Here is a 24,325-nt window from a genome sequence, read left to right as displayed (position 1 = left end):
ACATCATTACTTGAACACACTCCACTAAATACTCCAAATCATCAATAACTTTATTGCTCAGTATAATGATTTCATTTCGTTTTACACTGATGGGTCGAAATCCATGGATCACTGTGGCTGTTCGGCTGCTAGTGATTGTGAGGTTTTGTGATTCCCACTTCCATGCTTATTCAGTATTCTTTCATGTGAACTATATGCTATCCTTACATCTTTAAACATGGCAATTGAGAGCAGACTCGACAAAGTTGTGATCTTCACAGATTCACTAAATTCCATCTCTCAACTAAGATCTAAATCTAAATAACATCCAATTCCCTCAGAAATCTCATCTCTCCAATGTGACATAGATGTTACCATAGCCTGGATTCCAGCTCACTTGAGAATTTTGGGAAATGAAAAAGCAGACTTAGCAGCAAAGCAGTCACTAAGGATTTCACCTGTACCTACCAGAGCTCGAACCGGTCCAAATAACGAATATGCCCGGTCCTGGGTCAGGTGAATCCAGGACCGAGTACTACCGGGTATCCGCTTTAACCAAGTACAATACCGTACTTATATTTGGTTTGATTTTCACCAACTGAGTATCCCAGGTAGTGTATTACGTCATGCATACAAATGGGTGCTAGTGGTACGATGCATTCATTCATTTCTTATCATGCAAGTAACACATAGACTTTGACTACACACACAATAGCTGATAAGAAGGCGAATACATAGCGTTCCGTTTCATCAAAGGCCGACCCAGGACAGGATACTACTGGTCCCGGGCTTATCTTCATCAAACCAGTAACTGGGTATATTTGGTATTTGCTTCAACCCAATATGGTAACGACTATACCCGGGTACTACTCTGTCCCGGTTCTAGCTCTGGTACCTACCAGAAATACGTGTTCCAGTGTCTGATGAGATAGAAGCCATATGTTCACAGTTAATTCCCAGCCAAAGCCACACCACCAATATTCAAGATTTACCCAGGAAGCAGGCTGTTGCCTTATGCCGTGTACATACAAGCCATCCATACCCTCCTCACCCACTCTCATCTGTTCAAAAAAGAATCCCCTCCAATATGCTCTACATGCAAAGTCCAACTCACTATCTCCCACATCTTACTCACCTGTCAAGATCATACCAATTTAAGAAACTCACTCAACCTCCCTAAAACTCTACCTAAAATAGCTCATAACCCTTCAGTCTTACTCTCCTTTTTCCAAAAATCCAACCTCCTTTCATTAATGTAACAGCATAAAATGACCCGTGCCTCTAGTCTTGTAGCTGTACATGGCACAGTGACCAACCAACAGGTATCAGGTAGGTGATTTTAAAATTTTGAACGAGAAGATAAAAACGAAGTATGGAATAATTATTTAACAATTAAGCAGAAAAGGAAGAACTTTTGGACTCCCTGTACAACAGAGAATTCAAAAAATAAAGCCTGGAATCAATTTCCTTAAAAATGGATAGGTAAACGATTTTGAAACTCTTCTTTCAAGGAATTCCATACCTACTATTTTGAAAAAAAAATAATAAACAAACAAATAAAAAAGGAAGACGCAGAAAGTAAAAAAAAGAAAAATTTTAAACCGATCAAAATGCCATAAAAACAATTGAGTGATTTGAAAAACGATATGTAGAATACCCTCAACTATTTGCATATTTTCTTCCTTGGACTTTTTGTTGGCATATTTACATGTAATACCTTTGCAAATCATAAAATTTTGAGTAAAATGAGCCCAATTTGTCTGCGTAGATTGACATATTTTCGATGTTTTAGACCATTTTTCGACTTGATATTGATAATATTTTATAAATTTTTCTATCACTTTTTCCAGAATTTCTCAATTTCACATCAGCTTGTATTCACCTTCGAGTATTTTCGTGGCATTAACATATCGAAAGGCAATTTTTGTGAAATTTCGCTAAATTGTCATTTTTTAAAACAATTTATGGTAATTTTAACGCCAATTTGCAGTCATTTCGATACTTCATGTAATTCTTACACAGATGAGATTTTATTTGGGTACAATTTGATTTATTTTTCATTACTTTTCGCAATTTTTTCATCATCTGACTCACTTCTGCGATACGAGTATTTTGCTGAAATTAACTTTTAATCAATTTCAATTGAGTTTTAATCAATTTTCAAGCAATTTTTCGAAAATAGTGCGATAAAAAAAAGTTGCAGGCGAATGAAGCTGGATGGAAGGGATGAAATATCACTGTTCTTCTTTTTAAATGATCTATTTTGCACGAGCGATCCCAAATTTTCATCAAGTATTTCCTAAAAAGTTTTCAAAGCTGGCAAATTCCCCATATTAAAAGCTTTTTTGACTTTTTTTTTCAATTTTCAAAAATGTAATAAAAGTGAACTTCAGCACCTAAAATTTTAGGACAAAATCTTCCATAAATATTTCAATTTTGAATTTTTTTCCCCATTTTAAAGTATTTATTTCGTGATTCAGAATAGCTAAGTGGAGCACTGCTTGGTAAATATCTCTAAAGAACTGTGGAAAAATTGAAGTTGCGTTTTTCTGACATTCGCCATTCGTCACTGATACATTAGGAATATTGCTATAATGCAAGAAAGCACAAGTATCAATATAACTTTCCAATTTCCAAAAACACCCACACAACGATCACTATAATACTCGTATTTTCCATTTCCAACTCAGGATAAGTATTTTGTTTCCTTCCACCAGCTTCTCTTCTCATCTTATAGGTAATTTACAATCGACACCAAGCCAAAAATTTCAAATCGAAAAAGGTGAACGATCTGGAATATCAGTAAAACGTATAAGGCAAGGTATACATAAGTTATTTCATTTTCTCCATCGACCAGCGATTAATAACGCTAAAAAGGAAATTTACAGACTCGAGGACTCGAATTCAATTCGGTATAGTATATTTTACCAATAATGAAGTACGAGTAGGTAGTTTAAGCTGTTTTCGTGCAAACTTCACCCTGTATACTCACTCGGTAAAAGGGGTAGCTCACATTTTAGTGTAGAAGGCGTACTTGATGTAAAATTTGTCCACTCGAAACAAAACGTTAAATTATTCAAAGGGTCAAGTTTTTCTTAAATGATATAGTTCATTCACCGCCAATCATAGAATAACGCGAGTTTTAAGCTACTCAAGTGGTCGTATAATTTATTCGACTTTAGACGCTCGGTAGTCGGTAGGTATTGCGGAAAAATAATTTGAATAAATTTCAACAAAGTAGACGAAGGACGACCCGGTGCGGTATAAATTTCGTCGAAATAAATCTTAAAATGCTATTTTCTCTGGTACCTACACCTCGTACTCGTAGTTCGCAAAACGAATGCGCGTCGTTTTAAAAAATGTTAACATCTGTTCAAACGCGAATAGGTATAGAGGTACAACACACTTGTTCAATTAAAACTTGGTAATAAACGCAGCCTTAGCTGTTTACAAACCGGCTGCTAAATTGTAAAAGTCGACCAAAAGAAAAAAACTCGAGAAGTTTCTTAGCATAACAAAAGAAATGAAAGAGTTTTTTTTCTCTCGTAGGGTTATATAGATGATCTTAAAACTTAACTCGTAGCGTAACGAGACGAGATAAAAATTTACCAAATTAAAAAGCTGGTTTTAGTGTTCGCAGAATCTTTGCAAAATTAACTATCGTAGTGCAAATATTTCAACAGAAGAAAAAGTAGGGTACGAAATTTTCTGATTACGAATTACTAGGTAGATAATTGTTTCAAGGTTTGTAGAAGATGTATCGCAATTACGTACTGAATTTTTTCCAGACAAACCATTAAAAAAATTGTTTCGCAGTGAAATTTTCAAGTGGTGGTGATCGATCGGAGAGAAGAGAGATACGAGGCGGCTGGAATTTTTTTCTGCTTTGTAAACTTTTGAAAAGTTACAAATTTGTGAGAAGGTGGGGGGGGGGTTGTTTCGCACTTTCCAATTTATAAAACGAAATATAGGGCATAGCACAAAAACTAAGAGTAAGTAGACATCTCGAAACGATCTGACAGAACTTTCATTTTCTTTGCTCAACTGGTTGAGAAAATTTGAAAAACTGAGAAAGAATTGATTTTGTTCACCAAAAATCTATTTAGCAGGAATTTTTTGATACAGACGTGTCATTTATGGTGATTTTTGACCAACGACGCCTTTTTTGAATCATAAATCAGAATATACGTACAAATTATGGTCTCCCTAATTTTTCTGACACTAAAACTTGAAAATTCATGTAAGTAAGGTGAATAATTCTGACCTCACATGGGCTTATTTAAATGGGTTTTTAGACTACAGGATGGTCCTAAATATTTATTGTATTTTACAAGAAAAATTATATTATATTTTTTAAATCTTCCACGGAATCCAAAAAATCGACATCAGAAGTCTCTCAAAGTTGAAAAAATCACTACTTACCTATTTTTAAAAAATGCTATCAATAAATTTAAAAAATGTTATTTTTGCAATAGAACTCTTTTAATTCCCCACCTTTAAAGAAAAAAAAGTCATAACAGTTTTCTAAACAGCGTTGGTCCTCCTGAAAAAAGCCCCCCCCCCACAAAAAAAAAATCAAAAAAATATACACAACAGAAAATGAGTCGAAGAAATTTTTTTTAAAAACTCAATTTCTGCCCGAGATCTCCTTGCACAGAGCTCCTTAAAATTGAAAAAATTAAAAAAATATGTAAATAAAAGAAGTTTTTAAAAATTCAAAAATTTTTCAATTTCTAAGATAAAAATGAGGAGGGGGTGGTGGAGAGGAGAAATTCGTTAAACTAATTTAACATTGTTCAAGAGATCAGAGGTTATTATATCTCAAAAAAATTACGTATTTGGAATTTCGAACTGAGGGGGGGGGGGGCGGCGGCTTCGCACGAAGGGAGCAAAATTACTCGGGAAACAGCGAGATTTTTTTCAATGTGAGGGATTATTTGGAGGGATTCTGACATCAAAATTTAAATTTAAAAAAAAATGTTGACCAATTTCTCATTGATTTGATTTTTAAAATTTATTTTGCCAAAAGCAAGAAAAATGGCAAAAAATATTTCGCAAGTTATTATGAATGAAAAAATACTAATGAGGGAGTGGATATGTGTCTCAAAGTAAAGTTGAGAAATTTGTTGTTCAATTTAAAATTACTACATATACCTACTTGTGTACTTGAGGAATGAGAGTCTGAGGAAAGATTTACACAAAGAACGCCATTAAGTGCCCCAAAATTTTAAAAACTGTCATTTCTCCTATTTTTGAACATTTTGTGGTCATTTCAAGTTTGTTACCTTTGAAACTACATACTAGATTCCTAAGAACAATCTTCACTCCGAGAAAATCTTTTGTCGATTTCAAATTGACATAATTTTTCTGGTCGTGTTTGGAATATGAGGAGCTTGGAGCGACAAGAAAAGAAGGAGGAGGCGAAATGTTCCCAAAAAATTTTAAATCATAATTTCAGTCAGTTTGGCACATTTTGTTATCGCATTGACTTCATTGGCCCTAAAACCCGAAAATACGCGAATAAAGCAAACATCAGAGAATAATTTTGACTTCATAGAGGACCATTTAAAAGGGTCCATGTGCTTCAACATTTCTGAAGCCCTTCGAACTTCACCCCAGTTCAAGTATTTTTTTGTCTGAAAAATTCTTAAGTCAATAAATTTTTCCATTTTTGAAAGTACACGGCTCATATCCCCCTTCCTCTCAATTAATGGGCTTGAATAAGTTCAAAATTAATCTGTGAGGTTTGTTTTTTTGCAAGTTATTTTCTAGTTTCGGTGCCAATGAAGTCAATGTGTCGAATGCAAAAATGAGTGAAAACTGATTTCAAAACTCTGAAAGCATTCAATCTCCCATTCTACAGTCATATGAGTCGCTCTCTTACGTATCCAAACCAATTGTGCGTGAAAAAATTGGTTCATTATTTTTAAACTTTCAAATTTTGATGCTGCTTAGTAAAAAATCATGGCCCAATGACCTCAATACGCAGGAAAGATTTCAAATCCCCTCCCCTCGCTTTAGTTCAAAGTTTTGAAAATTGGAACATTTTTCAATTGTAGGTATATCTATTATTTTTTTGAATTTTTTTTTCAATTTAGATGGCCTCTTGATATTTTTAGTACCGGCATATGTTCGCTATATGGCCATTAAAAAAGTTCAAAGTTCATTTTTGCCAAATGCAGAAGTTCTCAAAATACACTTTTTTCATTAAAAATAATATGATAATTTTGTAATCATCTTTTTAAGATGGTAAAATTGGAATTAAACAACTGATTTACATCTGTAAAAATAATCAAAAATTTTTTTTGACATGCAATTTTTCCAAAATTTTAAAACTTTGAGCTTCCTTCGGGTGGGGGGGGGGGGTGTTTAACGTTGACTAAAAAATTTGAAATTTTTCCCACGTCTTTTGAGGTCATTTGGCCATAACTTTTTGCTAGGGTCGGGCTCCATCAAAATTCGAAAAAAGTTTTAAAACGATCCACTCCACCTCACACCCTTCCATCTAAAAGCAGTAATCTTGAAAAATCGCTATTTAATACAGACGAAAAAATTTCCAAAAAAATTATTTCCAGCGACAATTTTACAACAATGCTCTTGAATTTGCAAAAAAATTTCGAACATTGTCAAATTTCAAGGTCATTTAGCTTAGATATAGAGAAAGGGTTAAATTTAACTGTTTGTTTTGGTATCCACACATATTTTCATATCTCCTCCTCCTTCTCCTCAACTTCACAAATCAAATTTCGTAACTTACGAGTAAAACATCCCCACCATCAGTACTACTACACTAAACGCGAGTCCTTGAAAACAACGCAACTTTACAAGCTTTACAATGTACAGGTGATTATCGTACATTTAAGTAAATTGGTAATAAAAATTAAATCGTAATTCTGGTAAGTAAATTTGCGTAGTTACGATTACGATGCACATGAATATTCAACATATACGAAAGCACCTAGCACGTACGTACGTATACGTAAATTGTTTCATAAAACATCCTCTATCATAATATTCAAACCCGGCAATTTAATGGGTTAAGTACTCGAAAATTGTTTTTCAGCTCGAATACAATATGATAAGTTTACAACATTTTAAACTAAGCGCAGAAAATATGACAACCTTGACAAACAAAATATCTGAATATGGTTTTTGGCGAGAAAACAAAAAAATTATAAAATTTCCCCCTTGACGTGATGAATTTCCAAATCAAAATACTCCGGATGAATAATGATTAATTGTACGAGTCTTTACGACTGCTACGATCAGTAAAGGCAATTTGCTATTGATAATTAAATCATTAGAGATTAGGATTGTTGAATTACAGCACATCATGACGTATCTGAGAGTGAGCCAGTTCCATTGATATTAATTTAAGTTGTATATTATCTGTACAATTTAAAATAGGTAAGAAAAGAACTAACGATTTTCAATTAACGTTTGAGAAAATTTTAGACCAAATTTTAAAGCATCTTTTGCGCTCGGAGCTTAGCTCAGATAGGTCGTGTCGCCGAATTAACGTACAATTAGTCATGGTAGTGGGTTTTTATTCCTAAACAGATGTAGATCCGTTGTCGAACCACGTGAGATTAATTTCAACCAATTTGTACATATTTCGTTACGATTTTCAACGTTAATGAGGTAAAATTTTTCATCGCGAATTGATGATAGGAAGATGGAGTGATTTTGCATGAGCTATTACTGGTATTAGCTTCGAATGAATCTCGCGGACTATATTTATTTTCAAATTAGACGTACATAGACTCTCGTGTATAGACAACTGCATACAACAGGCGATGTATACGTATACCTGTGTTTATACACGAAGATGACATAAGTAATAAATTATTCTGGCATTTTTTAAATTACATTCAATTAGAATGAAATCGAGTCTGTAAATAAGAATATCATTACGACGAACTCGATCGAGGTACGGAAATTTTCCAACAGAATAACGCCGCTAAGTACCTATCGCTAATTGAAAGATTTCGTGTTTTTGAATAATTTGTTCGAAGAATCAACCATTTAACAATATGATTTACTCTTCTGTTGAAAAAAAAGCTCAACCTGAAAGCTAAATAATTTGTATACTTCTAAAAGCGAAACGAAATCACGTGGAATAATATTCGAATAAAATTAGCGTCCCGATTTGTTTTGATTTTTTGTCGAATGTCTAGGTACTGTTTGATCCCTTCGCAACATGCTGAATTTTATTTCGTTCATTTGAAAAGGCACCAAAAATTTTCGTAATTTTATAAATATACGTGTATACCGAAATTCGGAGTGATTATAAATTCATAAAATTTTTAAATATGCGAATCTTTGAAGTTTAAAGAAAAAAAAATTCAAGTATAAATACGCTTCCATTCATATCAAAAATTTTTTAGTCCAGTTTTTTGCCCCACAGCAGCTTTGTTTGACTATAACACGTTCGTTTCTTTTCTAACTCCTACTCAAAAAATTAAAATGTTGCAAGCATTCCTATCTGTACGTAATTTAAATTCGGTCTAATTACCTACTTCATAACGATCAGAAAAAAATGTTCATACATTTGAAAATGGACCTTTGACTAGTTTTTTTTTGATAGTCACAAAAAAAGAAACTGAAAGTCGTGTTGCGCACGTCGCACATGTCAAATTTTCTGGCGACAATTCGAACTTTCGTCGCCAAAAAAGCTCGTTTCTTGCCAAAAATTGTACTTTTTGCGATGAAAAAAATCAAAAATTCTCATTATTTTACCAAAAACTACTACAAAAAGTAATGTAAAAATCGTACTTTTTCGACAAAAGTCGCGAAAAATATCATTTTTTTTGTCAATAAATATTCCAAAAAGTCCAGCTTTTTACGAAAAATTTGAAAAATGCTCGCTTAATTTTAATTTTACCAAAATTGGTCAAAAGTCTCGCTTTTTTACCTGAAGTTGAGAACAATTTTCATTTTCTTTCATAAATTGACAAAGCTTTGCTTTTCTGCTAAAAATTGCTAAAAAGTTTCGGTATTTTGTCATGAAATTTTCAAAGGTGTCTCGCGTTCAGTAAAAAACAGCAGAAAGCCTCGCCATCATTCAAAAGTGCCATAAAGTCAAATTTTTTGCTAAAAATTTGCTGAACAATGTTGTTTTTTCGTAAAAAGTTCCAAAAAGTTTGACTCTTAATAACACTTAAAAAGCTCATTTTTTTGCCAAAAGTTTGCGAAATAATCTTACTTTTTTGACAATAATTTTCAAAAAGCCCTGTTTTTTGGTAAAATTGCCAAAGATCAAATTTCAATAGGAATGTTTTGTTTCGTAATTTTTTCGTGAAATTTAATTGTAAATTTTTTTGTAATTTTTTTCTGCATAAAAATGTTTTGCTCATGTTTTGTAATTTTTTTTCACTTTTTGGAAATTTTTTGGATACTGAATCTACTTTTTTTTTTGAGAAAAATTGAGCACGAGTCCTGGTGAGATCCTTTTTTTGCTTGTTGAATTTTGCAACTTGCCAGAAAAATGTATTCCTTCAACCCCTACGAAGATAGAAAAATTCGTTCAAAAAAAGCACACTTGTGTGCCAAATTTCAAAATTTATCCCCCTCCCACACACCTTTCAAAAAAGTTGATTATTTTTTTGAAAATTTCTTGATGATGGAAAAAAAATTTGAAAAGGGGACACTGATATTGGGTCAAACTCCTATTTCCACCTTACGATTGATTAATGATTTTAGCGATAAATGCGTAGCCAAAATAGATGAAGGGACACTTTCCCTACACAAGGCACTGAAAATTTGTTCTAAAAAATACAAAAATAAACATTATTTTTTGTATTTTGAAATCGATTTCACAAAAAAAATATGTTTTTCTTGTTTCTCTCAAGCAGTAATTTTGAACACAATCTGTCATATGAAGACTTTAATCACCCCCATGCAATTTTTTTCATTTTAGTATGTTTTTTGTATACGGTTCAGTGAAAAGAAATAACATTATGGGATAAGTAACAACTAACGGATTTTTTTAGAAAAAAATAATCTGAATACTTGGACCGAGAAAAATTGTTCGAATTACAAGGTAACCGGCGTCTTCTATGTCACAGGTTACAGGTTAATCATTTGTTTTGAACTTCAGAGGTTTCTGTACATCAGTAATGGAATTACATACATACATATTTACAAAATACGCATCATTTTGAACGATTTTTCAAAAAACTTTCAGAAAATACAGTCAAGTAAATTTGAAAATTCTCAATTCTTGAAGTAGAAAGTATATAAGTAGTCCAATTTATGCAAAAATGTAGATGACCCACAATTCGTCATTAAAAATACATAATCATAATTTTGGAACCTTGATAAAAATCCCATTCACACTGATACATTATTTAACGTGCAATAATTTATTTTCTAATTTTTCATGTACTAAATAAAGAAAGTAAATATTCAAAAAAAAAAAAAATTGAACGAAACGTTTCCTTTTTACTTTGAAAAGTCCAAGCGAAAATTTTGAAGAACAAAAACATATCATTTCATCGATTGAATAATTATACGACATTTATGACATGTGTCAGGAAATTAGACAGTTCACTCATAAAGCATTTCATTTGAAAAAAAAAAAAAATGAAACGTTTCAAAAGTCCATAAACAAATGTTTAAAACACAAATTAAATTGTAAATTTGATTCGGCTGCTTGTTAACGAGACTCGGATCAAAACTAACTCAAAATCAGAAGAAACCGAACAAAATTTTAATCAAAAATCAAACCATTCAGAACACGTTCATTTTCCTTAATTTTTCAAGAGACAAATTAATGATCAAAATTAACGAGTAATTGATGAAAAATTACTAATGAGTACCAAATAGATAAAAATAACCAGAGGAAGGAAGAAGAAGAGCTGTTCTTTTTTTTACGAGGACGAAAAAAAAATTCAAAAAAGTTACATTTTTTGTCACAAGAGGTACTCTATCTTTCATCATTCTATTATCATAGCAATTTAAAATTTTTTATTTTCAAATTCGAGACAACATCAATTTGATAATTATTCGCGTAAGTTTTATCAACAGAAAAACTAGACCAGAAATCGAGTCAGTCACGAGCTTTCAACACTTTCGAACTTGCTTTCGAACGAAAAAGCAAAAAAAAGTTAACATTCTTGATCATTTTACCAATCAATTTCCTGCTTTTTATTGTGATTTTGGAAATTAAATTTCTATCTAAATATTCTCATCTCATTCAGAATATAATTCCAAATTTCAAAATTGATTTTTTATTCCTGATTTGGTCCTACACATAAATGCTCATTTTTCATTTCTCGTTTTCAGTTCTTAAACCACTGATTTTCGTGCCAATTGCAGAACTCAAATTTCTATCCAAATAATCCCAATACGATCTAAAAATCCTCAAAAATGCCAGAATAAAAATATCACCCAATTCAACACCGAAATGAAAGCGATAATAAAATAAAAAAATCCTTGTAAAAATTACTCACTGGTGCTCTTGTCTCCGGAATATTGTGCTTGGCGCACTGAAACAACAACACAAAATTAATTAATAACTCGAACTGCAATTGCATAATATTTATTTTAATTAATTATTTAAAACAACGATGGGTATCTATAAAATCACGATATGGTCATCAAACTGCCGGAAAAGTGCATCGTACCTTCGACAATCATGTCTATAAAATTTCTTATCAGTAACAAGGCAAAAAGTTGCATAACGATTGCAGTTATCCGAAGTAGTACGATGGTTTGGATTTTCCATTCAAGATTTCATGTGATAAAAGCGAAATAAATACATACTGATAACGTGTACTCACCTATTATACTCAACAAAGCCATATTGTTTCTTTGATAATATCCGATGTATAGTAATCCTGCACAAAACCAAAAGCAAACACGAGTCATTTACCTACTATAATCCATTCAAATAATCTATTAACACTGAGTTTCACATAGATCTCTAATTATTTGCAAAACAAAAATTTTAAAATTTTACAAAAATCGTACCAAATCATCGAAGGATGACTCATAGCACGATACACTATAGAGAAGCAATGACGAAAGTGATATCCTTCGTTCGAAATTCGAATGATAATACGAACGCTACTATCATTCCACGAGTAAAAATTTCCTTACAAAAAGCATCTCAAAAGCTAAAAACTCAAAAAAAACCTTCCACTAAATCATTAAATCCGTAATACGTATCGATTCGACGAGATATCTGACCGTTGAAATTACATCAAGTTCACATGTATAGTAACCCAGAGAACTGATAATGAAAATAAACATAATTTAGCCTTTATTTACAGCACGTGAATGGTCGAGCGGCGAAAAAATTAGGTCATGATTGATACTGGGTATCGTAAAAATACGCAAATGGCTTTTAAAAAAAAAATCGCATTCGGTTTCGAAAAAAATCATCACATCGAACGAAATCAGGTTTCGACAAAAAACATACAAAAAACATGTTTGGCAATGAGAAAATGCCGGAAATGGAAAACTCTGGCTAAAGCGATACGATACTTACGTAGGTATACATTTTAAAATGTCGCCGTATTTTTGAGAATATTTTAGGCGGAATACGAGTATTCCATTTTTTCTTCATTTCAGTAAGAATAAAATAATAGAAAAATTCGCCAACGTCGTTATCATAGTATTCGCGATGCTACTGTGACCTGCGATTGTTCAACACTAACAACGCCTATAGTATTTATCGATCCTGCTTCATCTAATCCTAACAATCCTAACGTACGCTCACAACAATTACCAAGTGACGCATGTCTGTTTGGTCTTACGCTACTCATTTACTATGTATACTATCACTTCAACGACCTAGTCGAGTCTGGACCCAACATTTATGCAATGAATGAGGTTACACCAAAGGCCGTTTCAAGTGAAAAACGGAGCGATACCGGCCCTCTTGCCGCACCGACGTGTGACGTCACAGGGAAAAAGCTCTCGCCTTGGTAAAATGTCGACACAATGAGATTTTGTGGGTTTTCGATTTTTTTTGACAAAACAGAGGGGTTTGGGTGAAATTTTATGAGAATTTAATTTAAAGATATTAAAATTTACTATCGATTGGTATAAAATTTAATCCGATTTTGTGCAATAATGACGATTTTACAAATATTTTCAGTTCTGGAATCTTACTGTGTGCGAAGTTTAAATTGAAATTACTAACTCAAAATTTTCAGTGAATACGTAGGTGTTTTAAGAATACCAAAATGTTTAGAATTTTGTGCTTTTCGATATAAATATCCAGCTCTGCAGTGTATCAACTTCAAAGACTCAAATTTTGGGCAAAGACTGTGTTCTAGATACCTAAAACCAAAAATAATACTATTTTACTCTCTCTAAACACAAATTTTCGCAAAAATTTTTGCTCTTCTTTTATTTCATAAATCATCCAATAATCAAATTCTAAAATAGTGGAGTCAAAAATAGGTAGATTCTCTCACCATAAAAAATGTATCTCTTAAAATACGATTTTTTTTTGCAGGCACTTTATATTTAAAAAATTTCGAAAATTCAATTTTTGCATACTTACATCTTGAAGCGAGAGAGAAAAAAATGTATTAAGACTAATTATGTAGTATCACTAAAACTAGCAAAAATCTCCCCTTTTGTCAAAATTTCCAAATAGCTTCATTTCTTGCCAAAACTTGTCACTTTTTCGCAAAAAAATTCAAGAAGTAGGCATCTATTCCCCTTCATATACAAATTACCTCACAAACCCCGCTTTTTTGCCTAAAAATAAAAATGTCAATGATCAAAAAATTTCTTCCATTTTCAACAAAGATTGCGAAAAGTACCATTTTTTTGGTCAATAATTGCCAAAAAATCATGCTTTTTCCCACAGATGGTCAGTCTAGCTTTTTGCTAAAAATTGTCAAAATTATCGTTTTTTCCCCAAAAAATTCTAAAAAGTTTTATTTTTCCCCAAAAGGCAAAAATTGTCCAAAAGCCTTTCCTATTGCTGAAAATTTTAGCTTTTTCGCAATTGATAATTCTCGATTTTTTACGTAAAATTTCCATAAGTTGCACAGTAAAAAATTTCAGTTTTCGAAAAAAAAATTTTTACTAGAATAAAATCATCAAATTTTTGCATTAAAATTTTTTTTCTTCAAAATTATCTAAAGGCCCGGCTTAGTATTTCCTTCTTTTTGCTAAAATTGTCAAAATCCTGCTTTCCGCCAAAAATTGTAAAAAAAAACTTCTCGCTTTAAACAAAATTTCTAAAAATAGTTGTTTTTTCAGAAAATTTTGAATTAAAAAAAATTGTCCAAATGTTTTGTTTTTTTGCCAAAAACTGTGAGAAAATCATTCTTTCTGTTAAAATCGTCAGTCTCGTTTTATTTTTCCGAGAATTGCATTTTTCATCAAAAATTGCCAAAAGCCAAAAGCCTCACTTTGCTGCCAAAATATTGTCAAAAAGTCTCGATTTTTCATCAAAAAGTTTCGAAATGCTTGGTTCAACTTTTCAAAATCAAATACATACGCGCATCAATTCGTATCTAATATTCTGTTTTTTTGTGAGTGATTTTTTTTTATCAAAATGTTATGCTCGCATTCTGTCACTTTTTTGGCTACTTATCGATTACTTTTCAATTACTTTTTCGAGTTTTTTCGGTTAGGTACAAAATTACTTTTTGGGGGAAAATTGAGTACGAGACCTGTCTTCGCTTCGTTCGGGTCTGTTTACTTTTTATTTTCAAAATTAAAATTTTTAAAACTCGTCATTCAAATCCTAAAATTTTGAATCAAAAGAAATAAACCTTTTTTTTTCAAACATTGTTTTTATATCTCAAAGCCCAAATTTTTAAAAGCTTTTGCCCTTGCTTCACTCGGCACAATTTTATCTCCAAACTAAAAAAATCCCAGTTTGAAACTTCCATAATAAAATTTCAAAAATGAAAATAACAATGTTTTAATGTGAACTTTGCGTACAGTGAAAAATCCAGTAATAAAAATAATCATAAAAATTGTTATTATTGCACAAAATTTAATGAAACGTAGGTACAACGATCGATAATAAATTTCAATATTTTAAAATTATGTTCTGATAAAATTTCACCCAAACCCCTTCGTTTCGCCAAAAAAATGAAAACCACAATTTCTGTCATACAAAAAGTATCGCAGACATAACTTACCTACTTTCTAGCTTCTTCCCGATGACGTCACAGCAACCGATGGGCGAGTTGTTCAAAAGTAACTACCTATCTCCCGTTTGGCGTAACCTCATTCATTGTATGAACGTTGGCCTGGACCAACATTTCTCCCAATTGAACAGACTAAAAAGAATCAAAACCTTCCGGAAGACAGACCCAATAAATTTATTGATCTGTAACCTGTGGAAATAAGGTGAAAGCGCTTGTACATTTTTAAATTCACAAAGCAAAGCTGAAACAAAATTAGCATCAATGGTTCGAATTTTACTACACATACGCATCGGCCGCACGTAATAATACACTTACTATGCATGTGCATTTGTATTAAAGGTATTCCTTCAGTATCGTCGAGAGCTTACAGTAATAGTCTCCGTATACTTGTGCATACAAAATACACCTACATGGTATTATGAATCTCGTAATAAATTCATTACTAAAAATTTTAACCCAACCGAGCGTAGAATAATTAATTTCTATATCTTCGTTAACGAGTAAGGCACATGTTAAAATACGTATTTTTTTTTTTACAATGTCAAGAAATCAACTTACGAAACTTCTTTCCCAATTTTTTTTTTAAAATATTGCATCGCATTGACGTAGGTAGTTCTACAGTCAGCTGATTCGTAATTGTTTCAATTTAGATTTTTTTTCTCACTCTTTCTACCTAATTGACTATGTTTTATTGGTTTCTGTTTTTTCTACTAGATTATTTTCATCCCAAAAGTGACTCAAGTCAGTGAGATATTGGTCGAAGAAATTTACATTTTTGTTGACGTAGTTGATCTTCGCCTCGGTCGTCGGTTTTCGCTGCAGCCACAGGACAGGAAATCCATAGTCCCAAGTACTACATATACGTTGCATCTCGCTCGATCTCGAATCTGTATCCAGCATTTCGCTCTTACTCGTATCTTATCTGCTGACTAATGTGTAATTACATTAAATGGAGGACTCAGGATGGGCTGGATGGGTCTCTCCGGTACACACGCGGATCCTTTGACGAGCGCTGTGGCGCGTATAAATCCTGTAAAATTGTCGTATAAGTTGCTAGTCATTTAGTGTGAGGCGCGTTCGCCGGTATTAATTAATTAATACAAGACCAACCGCATTATATAATACAAGCGACCTTGAACTAAAGCAGTTATAAAGTCGCAGAAACAAGTACCACTGTGCTACTATACTGGTTTGTTTTTTTTCTTTTCGTGTAGCATCAGCGCCAGATTAACCACAACGAGGAGTAGGCGGCTGCTTGGGGCGCAGAAAATTTGCACTATGAAAAAATAAATAAATAAAATGAAACTTAGAATTTATGCATCGCAATTAAGAAAAACTAGCGTTGCAATACTAGATTTGAACTGAATATCTATTTCATCTTGTGAATAATACATTTTTAAAAGCTCTTACTCAAACTTTTAGAAAATGTTGATGGCAAAAAAATTGACTTCTCACATCAAAAATAATTCTTTTTCTTTCTGGGGAGTAGTAAATTTTCAAAAGCTTGCTTGTATTTTCAAAAATATTAGAAATTTATGAAAACTATTTTCAGAATTTGAAAATGTTGAACTCCTCGCATTGAGAATGTTGTTTCACTTTTCGAATTATGAATTTTTCAAAGCTTATGTTCCAGAATGGAAAAATCAAACCGAGAAATTCTACAAACATAACCAAATCAATTTAAAAATTCAAATTTTTGTTGTAAACCCACGGTTTCTGCAAAATTAAAGCATTGAGCATTTTTCTTCCAATTTTCGTCCCCCCCCCCCAAATGAATGAACAGAAAAATGTCATCGAAGATGCAGGAAAAAAGTTAATCCGGCACTGTGCATTGTAGCATGCACTCATGTTGGTGTTTCTTCTCGTTTATATCGCAAAACATATGGATAATAATGTAGATGTAGCTATATAGCTACTAGCTAGGTTTACGTGTTTGTATTTTATCTACATACGAATTACGAGCGACGAGACGATAGCAGAGCATACGTACAACGTAATACAATGTTGGTAAATTGCTTCAATTTCGACGAAAAAAAACGACGCTGAGGTGTTTTATTCTGCTATCCGAGCGATCGGTAGAAATGAATAAGCTTCTTCGTTTCTCATTTTCAGTCGAATTGCGAGATTTATGATGTTGGATGGTTGGATTTCATATCTTCTACGAGAAGAATAAATGGTCAACTGAGAAATACAACTCCTATTATAGCGACGAAGGTATCACGTATAATCTGAAACATAGAAATAACAGAAAATGTTTTTGAATAAGAAAGCATATCTTTATCGCAAAAAAATCTGTTGAACGAGCAAAAATTTAACATTAAATTCAAAATATCAGAATAAGTAGGTAAAGGTTTACAATACATAGAAAACAAGGTAGGTAAGTCGTGGAAGTATTATTGTTTTCAATACGAATTCATGTTTGTGGGCGATGGATCAGTTTGGAAAAAAGCTTGAAATAAACGAGTACCGAAGTAAGAATTGTTAAATTCAAGGATCATTTCAATTCTTCGACCCTTAAAATCTCCTCAGTATTTTTCAAAGGATCAATTTTCAAAAATTTCAATAAAAAAGACGTCGTAAATAAAACATTATTTAAATATCTAGGTCAGTTCCAAACAACCAACACGAATTTCCTTATTACCGAAATTAAGTACACATTTTTAAGAATCAATTGAACAATTTTTTAAAAGAAGCTTAAAGCACCAACACTCTACAACTCCCCCCTCCCCGTCCTCTACAAAAAAAAATGATAAAATGTTTTGTTTGAAAAAAAAACGAATCAAAAAAAATTTTTGCATTAAGATACATATACCTTAGATAAAATGAGAATTTTCACAGAGAGTTGAAAGTGTAAAAAGTTCGAAATTTTGTTTTGCAATCTAAAGATGAACAAAACGTGTTGGTGTTTAATTTAAACTTGACCAGTAGTTGAATTTCTCAAACTTTGAAAAATTGCAATATTTTTTCTAAGTGATTATTTTACATCTCATGAAATTATTTCGACTATATATAGAAATTACAACTTGAATATTTTTGAATAAAATAATCAATGATTTTTGACATCTTCAATCCATGTTTCCAAAGAACGCCATAAAATCTGTCTACGTCAACTTTAGCACGTATGCTCGCGACTAATGGTTGTTGGTAACCCTGCACTTGATCGTTTTTTTTTTCATTTGACGGAAAATTAATGAAAAATTTTTGGAGATCAGAAAATTCGGGAGAATTTTTTTTAGCAGTTCAGTAAAAATGGAGTAAAAGTTGATAAGAGGAAAGAAATGACCAAATAAATTTACTTTGGTACTGTTACATAATTCATTGACTTTGGACTTTGATCAAAAACTGGAAAAACAAATTTCAAAAAACCGAAAAAATTTGCTGAATTTTTGAGTATTTTTTTCGGTTTTTCGGAATTGGCAATAATGATGAAAAAATCGATCCTGCTGCATTCCAAAATAAAATATTTCCCCAGTTTCGATCTTTTCGATGTTTTGGCTCAATTATTGCAAAATATTTGGGAAGAAAAATGTTCAAAACACGAATTTACCTAAAAATAGGCAATTTGAAAAATTTCAACCGCTTAGTAGAACCCTAAGAGTAATCTTGGATTTTGTTGGTAATGACCTAGGTCGACGGAGGATCTCAAATACTATCTTTTAAAACTGGGTCATTTTTCCCAAAACAGATACGATTTTTTTTCGAAAATGTTTCCTCTTCCAGAGTCCATAATTCGCCTCTAGGAATACCTCCGAGTTGGATTTTTTTTTGAGTGACTTTCAACTCGAAAAGAATGTATAGGTATACTTACCAATACTAAGACCAATACCATCCTGAATTTGGTCAAATTCCTCCCAACATTTTTTTGGTGATCTACCATAATGTGACATGTTGAATAGTTTTTTTAATTTATTTTGAATTTCTAAAACTCATGAGAGCAAGAAGTAGGTAAGTATAATAAGATCAAACTAAAACCTTGGTTTTCATCTCATACAAATACTTTTGAATTTCAAGCAATTTCGCTATTTCTCTCGCTGTCTCTTCACACACTGAACAAAAACAACAAAAATACTGGCGACCGTTATAAAATACAATGGATACCTAGGTAGTAGGTAGGTACTTATAATCGAAAATCACACAGACCATAATTTCTTATTTTCAATTTAACAACATAATTAAATGTCGATACTTGAGATGAACATTGTATGTACCTATAGGTTGATTTCATGATTATCAAATAATCACCTTCGGCGTAGTAACTTTTTGAAACTCAAGGTTCTCAGCTATCTTTTGGCGAATAAATTCAAACAAAATTTGTTTCTATAACAAAATAATCTATTTTTACCCAGTTTTGAAACTTTCACGTCACCTGCAGTATCTATACATTATTATCAAAATCAAACAACTGTGAAGATCATTTCGACGAAAACTTTCAAAATCATTAAAAATTGTTAAGTACATACCTGCCTGCAAATTTTATCTATCTAACAGGTAAAGTCTAGAAATGAAATGCGAGTATTGCATTTAATTGCTCTCGTATTTTGTAACTCGACTTTTATGCACGAAAACCGCGATGATGATAAGAATGCTCACGTTTGTGTTAATACAATGTTCATTGACGTATTCGTATCTTCAATCAAAACGTGACCAAGATAAAGTCAAGAGACGTTTCATTGATTAAAACAAAACAAAAAAAAAAGAAATATTCCGAACGCATAAATTGAGTAAACTTTTGATAATTCAAATTATGCCGGTTCGGGTCGGATTGCGGAAAATTTACGAAATTTTTACGTTCGCATCATCGGAAGCTTTGGGATTATCGTATTCTGAACGATATAGGTCATTCGACCGTGTAATTTCGAATTGAGCAAGGTAACAAGTAGGTAGATTCGAACGAGATAACGAACAATACCCACTACCTAGCACATCAAAAGGCAAGAAACTAAGTTCTACGATCTCTCGAGTGTATAACGTCTTTCAAGTTCAAAATGAACCCTTAGCTTCGAATTTTACGATGAATTAATCACCTACTTTCCTTCAAAGCTCCAGGCAGGAGAAGCGTAGTTGCCAAGAAACGAATTGATTTAAAAAAACAGACTTTTTATTTCCTTTAATACGCCTACGAAGACGAAGTTGAAGCTACACAGTTTCACGGTGGATCTAAGTTGAACTTTTTTCGGGGGTGGATTCATTTAGTCGAAAGAATAACAAAATATCTGCCAGTTAGGTTATACGCCGATCGAATATTTACTTAATACATTTTACCAATTGAAAACCATCGAAAAAATGTAAAAAAATTCTGCCAACGAAGCGCACGCTGTTGACGGTTAATCTTTCCAATTGATGAAACCTCCGCACGCTCGTGCTGCATCCCACAGATGGCCAAATTCTACGACATATACATTTTCACCGTTTGCGGCAAAATGTTCGCTAATATGATTATATGTACATACAACGATACTTTGATTCGGTGACGTTGACGTACGATAATTAAACGTCATTATACCGCAATGGGTAAAGCTCGACATGTATATGTTTTGTCCTTTGATCTCGTGTGGGCTTTGATAAAGGTTAAGTTAATTCGAGAGTATATGGCAAGATTTTTATACGTGTGGGGTTAAATAACAGAAAAAGAGCAGCGATCGATTGTTCAGTACCCCTAACATATTTATATACCTACTTAAAGTTGAATCGATAACTTCGGTATAATTAAACCAAAAAAAAGCGGGTCACTGCACCTCGACTTTATTTTTTATTTTTTGGTTTTGGAGACAAAGTTGAAAAGTGATTAGAAGTTTGTTTGTTCTCTTGCTCGCACTAGTATTAACAACAAGCAAGTTAGCGTGTTAATCTCATCCAGAGTAATTATAAACTTTTTAGATTTTATACTTCAAGTTGAAAGCTGCGAATCAAAATGATCAAATTATAGCACATTTAGGTATATCGAATTATACTGTCTTCATCACCTACTTTTTTTGCTTTTGTTTTTCCACCTAGAGATGATTACGATTCTTTGACAATAGATCCCAACAGTTGATACCTCAACTGGCCAATTTGAGGCAAGGTGGCGATTACTTCTTTCTCATCTTTTGCTAAGACAACAAAAACGTGAATTATTGGTTTCCATTGCAAAATCGACACTTGAAAAGGTGTCGGTCGTTATGTACCTCGCCGCATTCGCATAGATCATCATCAGCCAAGTGCCATCTGTGTAGGTTGGATTTTAAGCGTGTTATTCCACTTCAGAGGTTGTAATTCAATTGGCTGCCATGAGGCAACGATTCGCTCTTAATGTTGTTCTTGATGCTATATTCCAGATTTGACACTACTCAACTTCAACAGGAGCACTTAGTTCATTTACTATTCTTGGGAAATTATGTTTGGATTTTAGTCTGCTCTCTGGTAATTTGTTGTAGCCATACATTGGGTGTAAGGGATTGTGTGTTGCTTTGGGTTTTTCTACTCTGGCAGCCACTTCCCTACATACTTCTCGTGGAGCAATCCCCACTAGACAATACAGTGTTGTGAGTAGAGTTGGTCTGAGGCTGATCTTCCCCACACTAAGCATGCATATTATGCGACTAGTGCTAGCGTTGATGTATGCTGGACCTGTGGTTTAGCTCCCCATCTACTGCCCACCAGCTTTTGAATCAGGGTTGTTCTTACCACCACCATCATTTTGATATTTTCACAGTGTTGCCAGTAAGTGAGTGATCTATCCAGGGTCACATCACATCTAAGATATTTGGGATAGCCTATGTGACGTAACGTGGTGTTTCCCCATTGTATGTTGAACTGTCTCTTGGCTTCACAGTTTCACAGGTAGATTGAACAAATTTCTATCTTAGCTGGGTTTGGCCTCAGGTGGTTAGCTCTGTAGTATGCATAGAGTTCTTCTATTTGCTTGATTCCGTGTGTCTTCCACATCTACAAATGTGCCGCACTGCGCCGTGTGTACAAAGTTGTCTGCGTAAAGGAAGTGACATGTAGGACCCTCTGATTGGTTGGTCATTTGTATAGATTTTAAAAAGAATGGGTGACAGGATACTTCCCTGCAGCAAGCCATTCTTTCATCTTCTCCAAGCGGAGTGCAATTCTTTCCATCTGGAGTCACATATAATAACCTCCAGTCTTTGAGCAGGATCATAAAATGATCTCTGTAAATCTGTAGTCCTTGGTCAGTCTGTAGATCTTATACCAAAGTATCCAATGACATACTGTGTACATTTCCCCCAATCGGAATTCCCTGAATGCATTTTTGCTCGAATGCCAAAATCCCGAATAATAAAATCCCGAATCAATTTTCCCGAATGACTTTTGTGCTGTTTTATGATCCCGAATGCCAAAATCCTGAATAATAAATTCCCGAATTGAAAAACCGGAATGTGGTAAAGTTTTTGGTGGGTGGTACTTCTGAATTTTTGTTCCTGTCATAGAAATTGCAAATGTTACCTTCCTTGAAGGACAAGGTTACACTTCTTCATAATTGATCAAAATGGCGGCGAGAATAGTCAATGAAAAGCTCCACTTAAACGGATAGTAAGTCCCGCTTATTAGAATTGATTTGGGACCAGGTATGTTTGATTCTATAAAGCGGAAGGATGAAAAATGCAAAATTCCAAAATATGTTGAGATTTTATCACTTTTTGATGTGTTTTAAAGTTAATTCTAATACTTTTTCGGTTTTTTAGCTACATTTAGCGTTTTAATATGTTATGAACACTTTTTTGTACAATTTTTATAAAATTAAAAAAAAATTCCATCATCTTATACCAATTTTCACCAATTTAAAATATTTATTTTCGCGTTTTTATGCCATTTTCACATGTTTTCATTTAATTTTTGTTAAATTTTGCCAAAATTCATGATTTTTTCCCATTTTTGAAGATGTTTTAATTCTATTAACCGAACGAAATGCTCTTTTTATTCCAATAAACGGAAAAATTTGCATGTAAGAAGATACAAATGTTCTGCCCCAGCACATTCCATTCCATTAACCGAATTATTCTATTATCCGTGATTCTAATAAGCGGGACTTACTGTATATATGTGAAGTCTAAGGACAAGGACTCTAAGGTGTATTGGGATTGCCAGCAAGTAAGATCAAAGACATGCCGGGCACGAGCCATAACGACTACTGGAAGGTGCAATAACATCATAGTGATCAAGGGCAGTGATCAGTCCCCTCATTAGAATTCTCCCAACTGAGAAGAATGTTCTGCAGAACAAGTGTGGTCGGCAATAAAAAGACAAACTGAAGAACACCCTGAGCAGCTGCTTGCTAAGCTGTTAAGAACTGCCCTCGAAAACTGTGCTTTTTGTAATAAAAATTCTTACACTTTTTTTCGAACGTTTTGTCATTCGGGGAAATGATACTCGGGTAAATTGATTTGGGAAAATATTTTTTGGGTATTTGGCAAGCGGGATTTTACTTTTTGGGTTCATGGATTCGGGGAAATGGATGGTAACCGTGTCAAATGCCGCAGTGAGGCCCAATAACAACACCAGTTACCATGCGCTGTTCAAAACCATCCTCATCCTCTATACATATGCTATGCCAGGCTCAGGACCTGGCAAGTACAAGATTTCCCAGGTCTGAGACCTGCCTGCTGACTGATCAGGTTCTTGTTAATATGCTCAGCTATTTTCAAAAAAAATCACTCAAAACTTCCCTTTACCCTTGAAATCTACATCTCATTCTCATGGAACCATCAATCTCAGTGATGTTTATTAGATCTTTTGGAGCGATTGAAAGTAAGCTATGGTTATTGGCTACCTATCTACATATACCAGTCAACTTTGAACTTTTGTTGGAGGCTCCAGCTCGCCTCGAAATTTGTTGTATCTTATTAAAGGCGGGATTTGGTTATATAACTAATTTTCGGGCTTCTTACTTAGGTATCTTTTTATAAAGTTGCTAAAAATCGAAAAATAAATTTCAGTGGCTCAAAATTTTGTTCATGGCTGCGGATGATGCTTTTTCAAGTTTGAATGAGCCAAATTTCCGCTCGATCGGAGTCAACAGATTGTGAAAGTTTCCTCGTTAGAAAGCTTTTCTATAGACCAATGTTTCAATATTCGATGATTTCTGAAAACTATATACTCGTATCACGGAGTAGTTGAAAATGGTCTTATGCGAATGCCATCGCTCAAATATTTAATCCACGTTTTACAATAATCTCGATCATCTAGGAACCCCTTGTTTTGAGCATTTCGTTTTA

At 33.2% G+C, this 24,325-nt stretch overlaps 1 protein-coding gene across 2 annotated transcripts in view; it reads right to left on the bottom strand.

Annotated features, from left to right (window-relative positions):
- unc-13 overlaps nt 1-12,654 on the bottom strand; it is a 110,030-nt gene extending 97,376 nt beyond the window's left edge. For both annotated transcript variants that reach the window (XM_065364265.1, XM_065364266.1), the window contains exons 1-3: nt 12,473-12,654; nt 11,763-11,819; nt 11,433-11,468 (exon numbers count right to left, since the gene is read on the bottom strand). In XM_065364265.1, coding sequence (XP_065220337.1) covers nt 11,433-11,468; nt 11,763-11,784 — 58 coding nt within the window. In that variant the 5' untranslated portion in view covers nt 11,785-11,819; nt 12,473-12,654. The remainder of the gene's footprint in view (nt 1-11,432; nt 11,469-11,762; nt 11,820-12,472) is intronic.
- Between the last annotated feature and the right edge of the window lie 11,671 nt (nt 12,655-24,325).

Source organism: Planococcus citri, chromosome 4 (assembly GCF_950023065.1).
Source record: "Planococcus citri chromosome 4, ihPlaCitr1.1, whole genome shotgun sequence".
Taxonomy (NCBI): Eukaryota; Metazoa; Arthropoda; class Insecta; order Hemiptera; family Pseudococcidae; genus Planococcus; species Planococcus citri.
The sequence above is the reverse complement of the archived record's forward strand: the minus strand, read 5'-3'. Positions and strand labels throughout refer to the sequence as shown.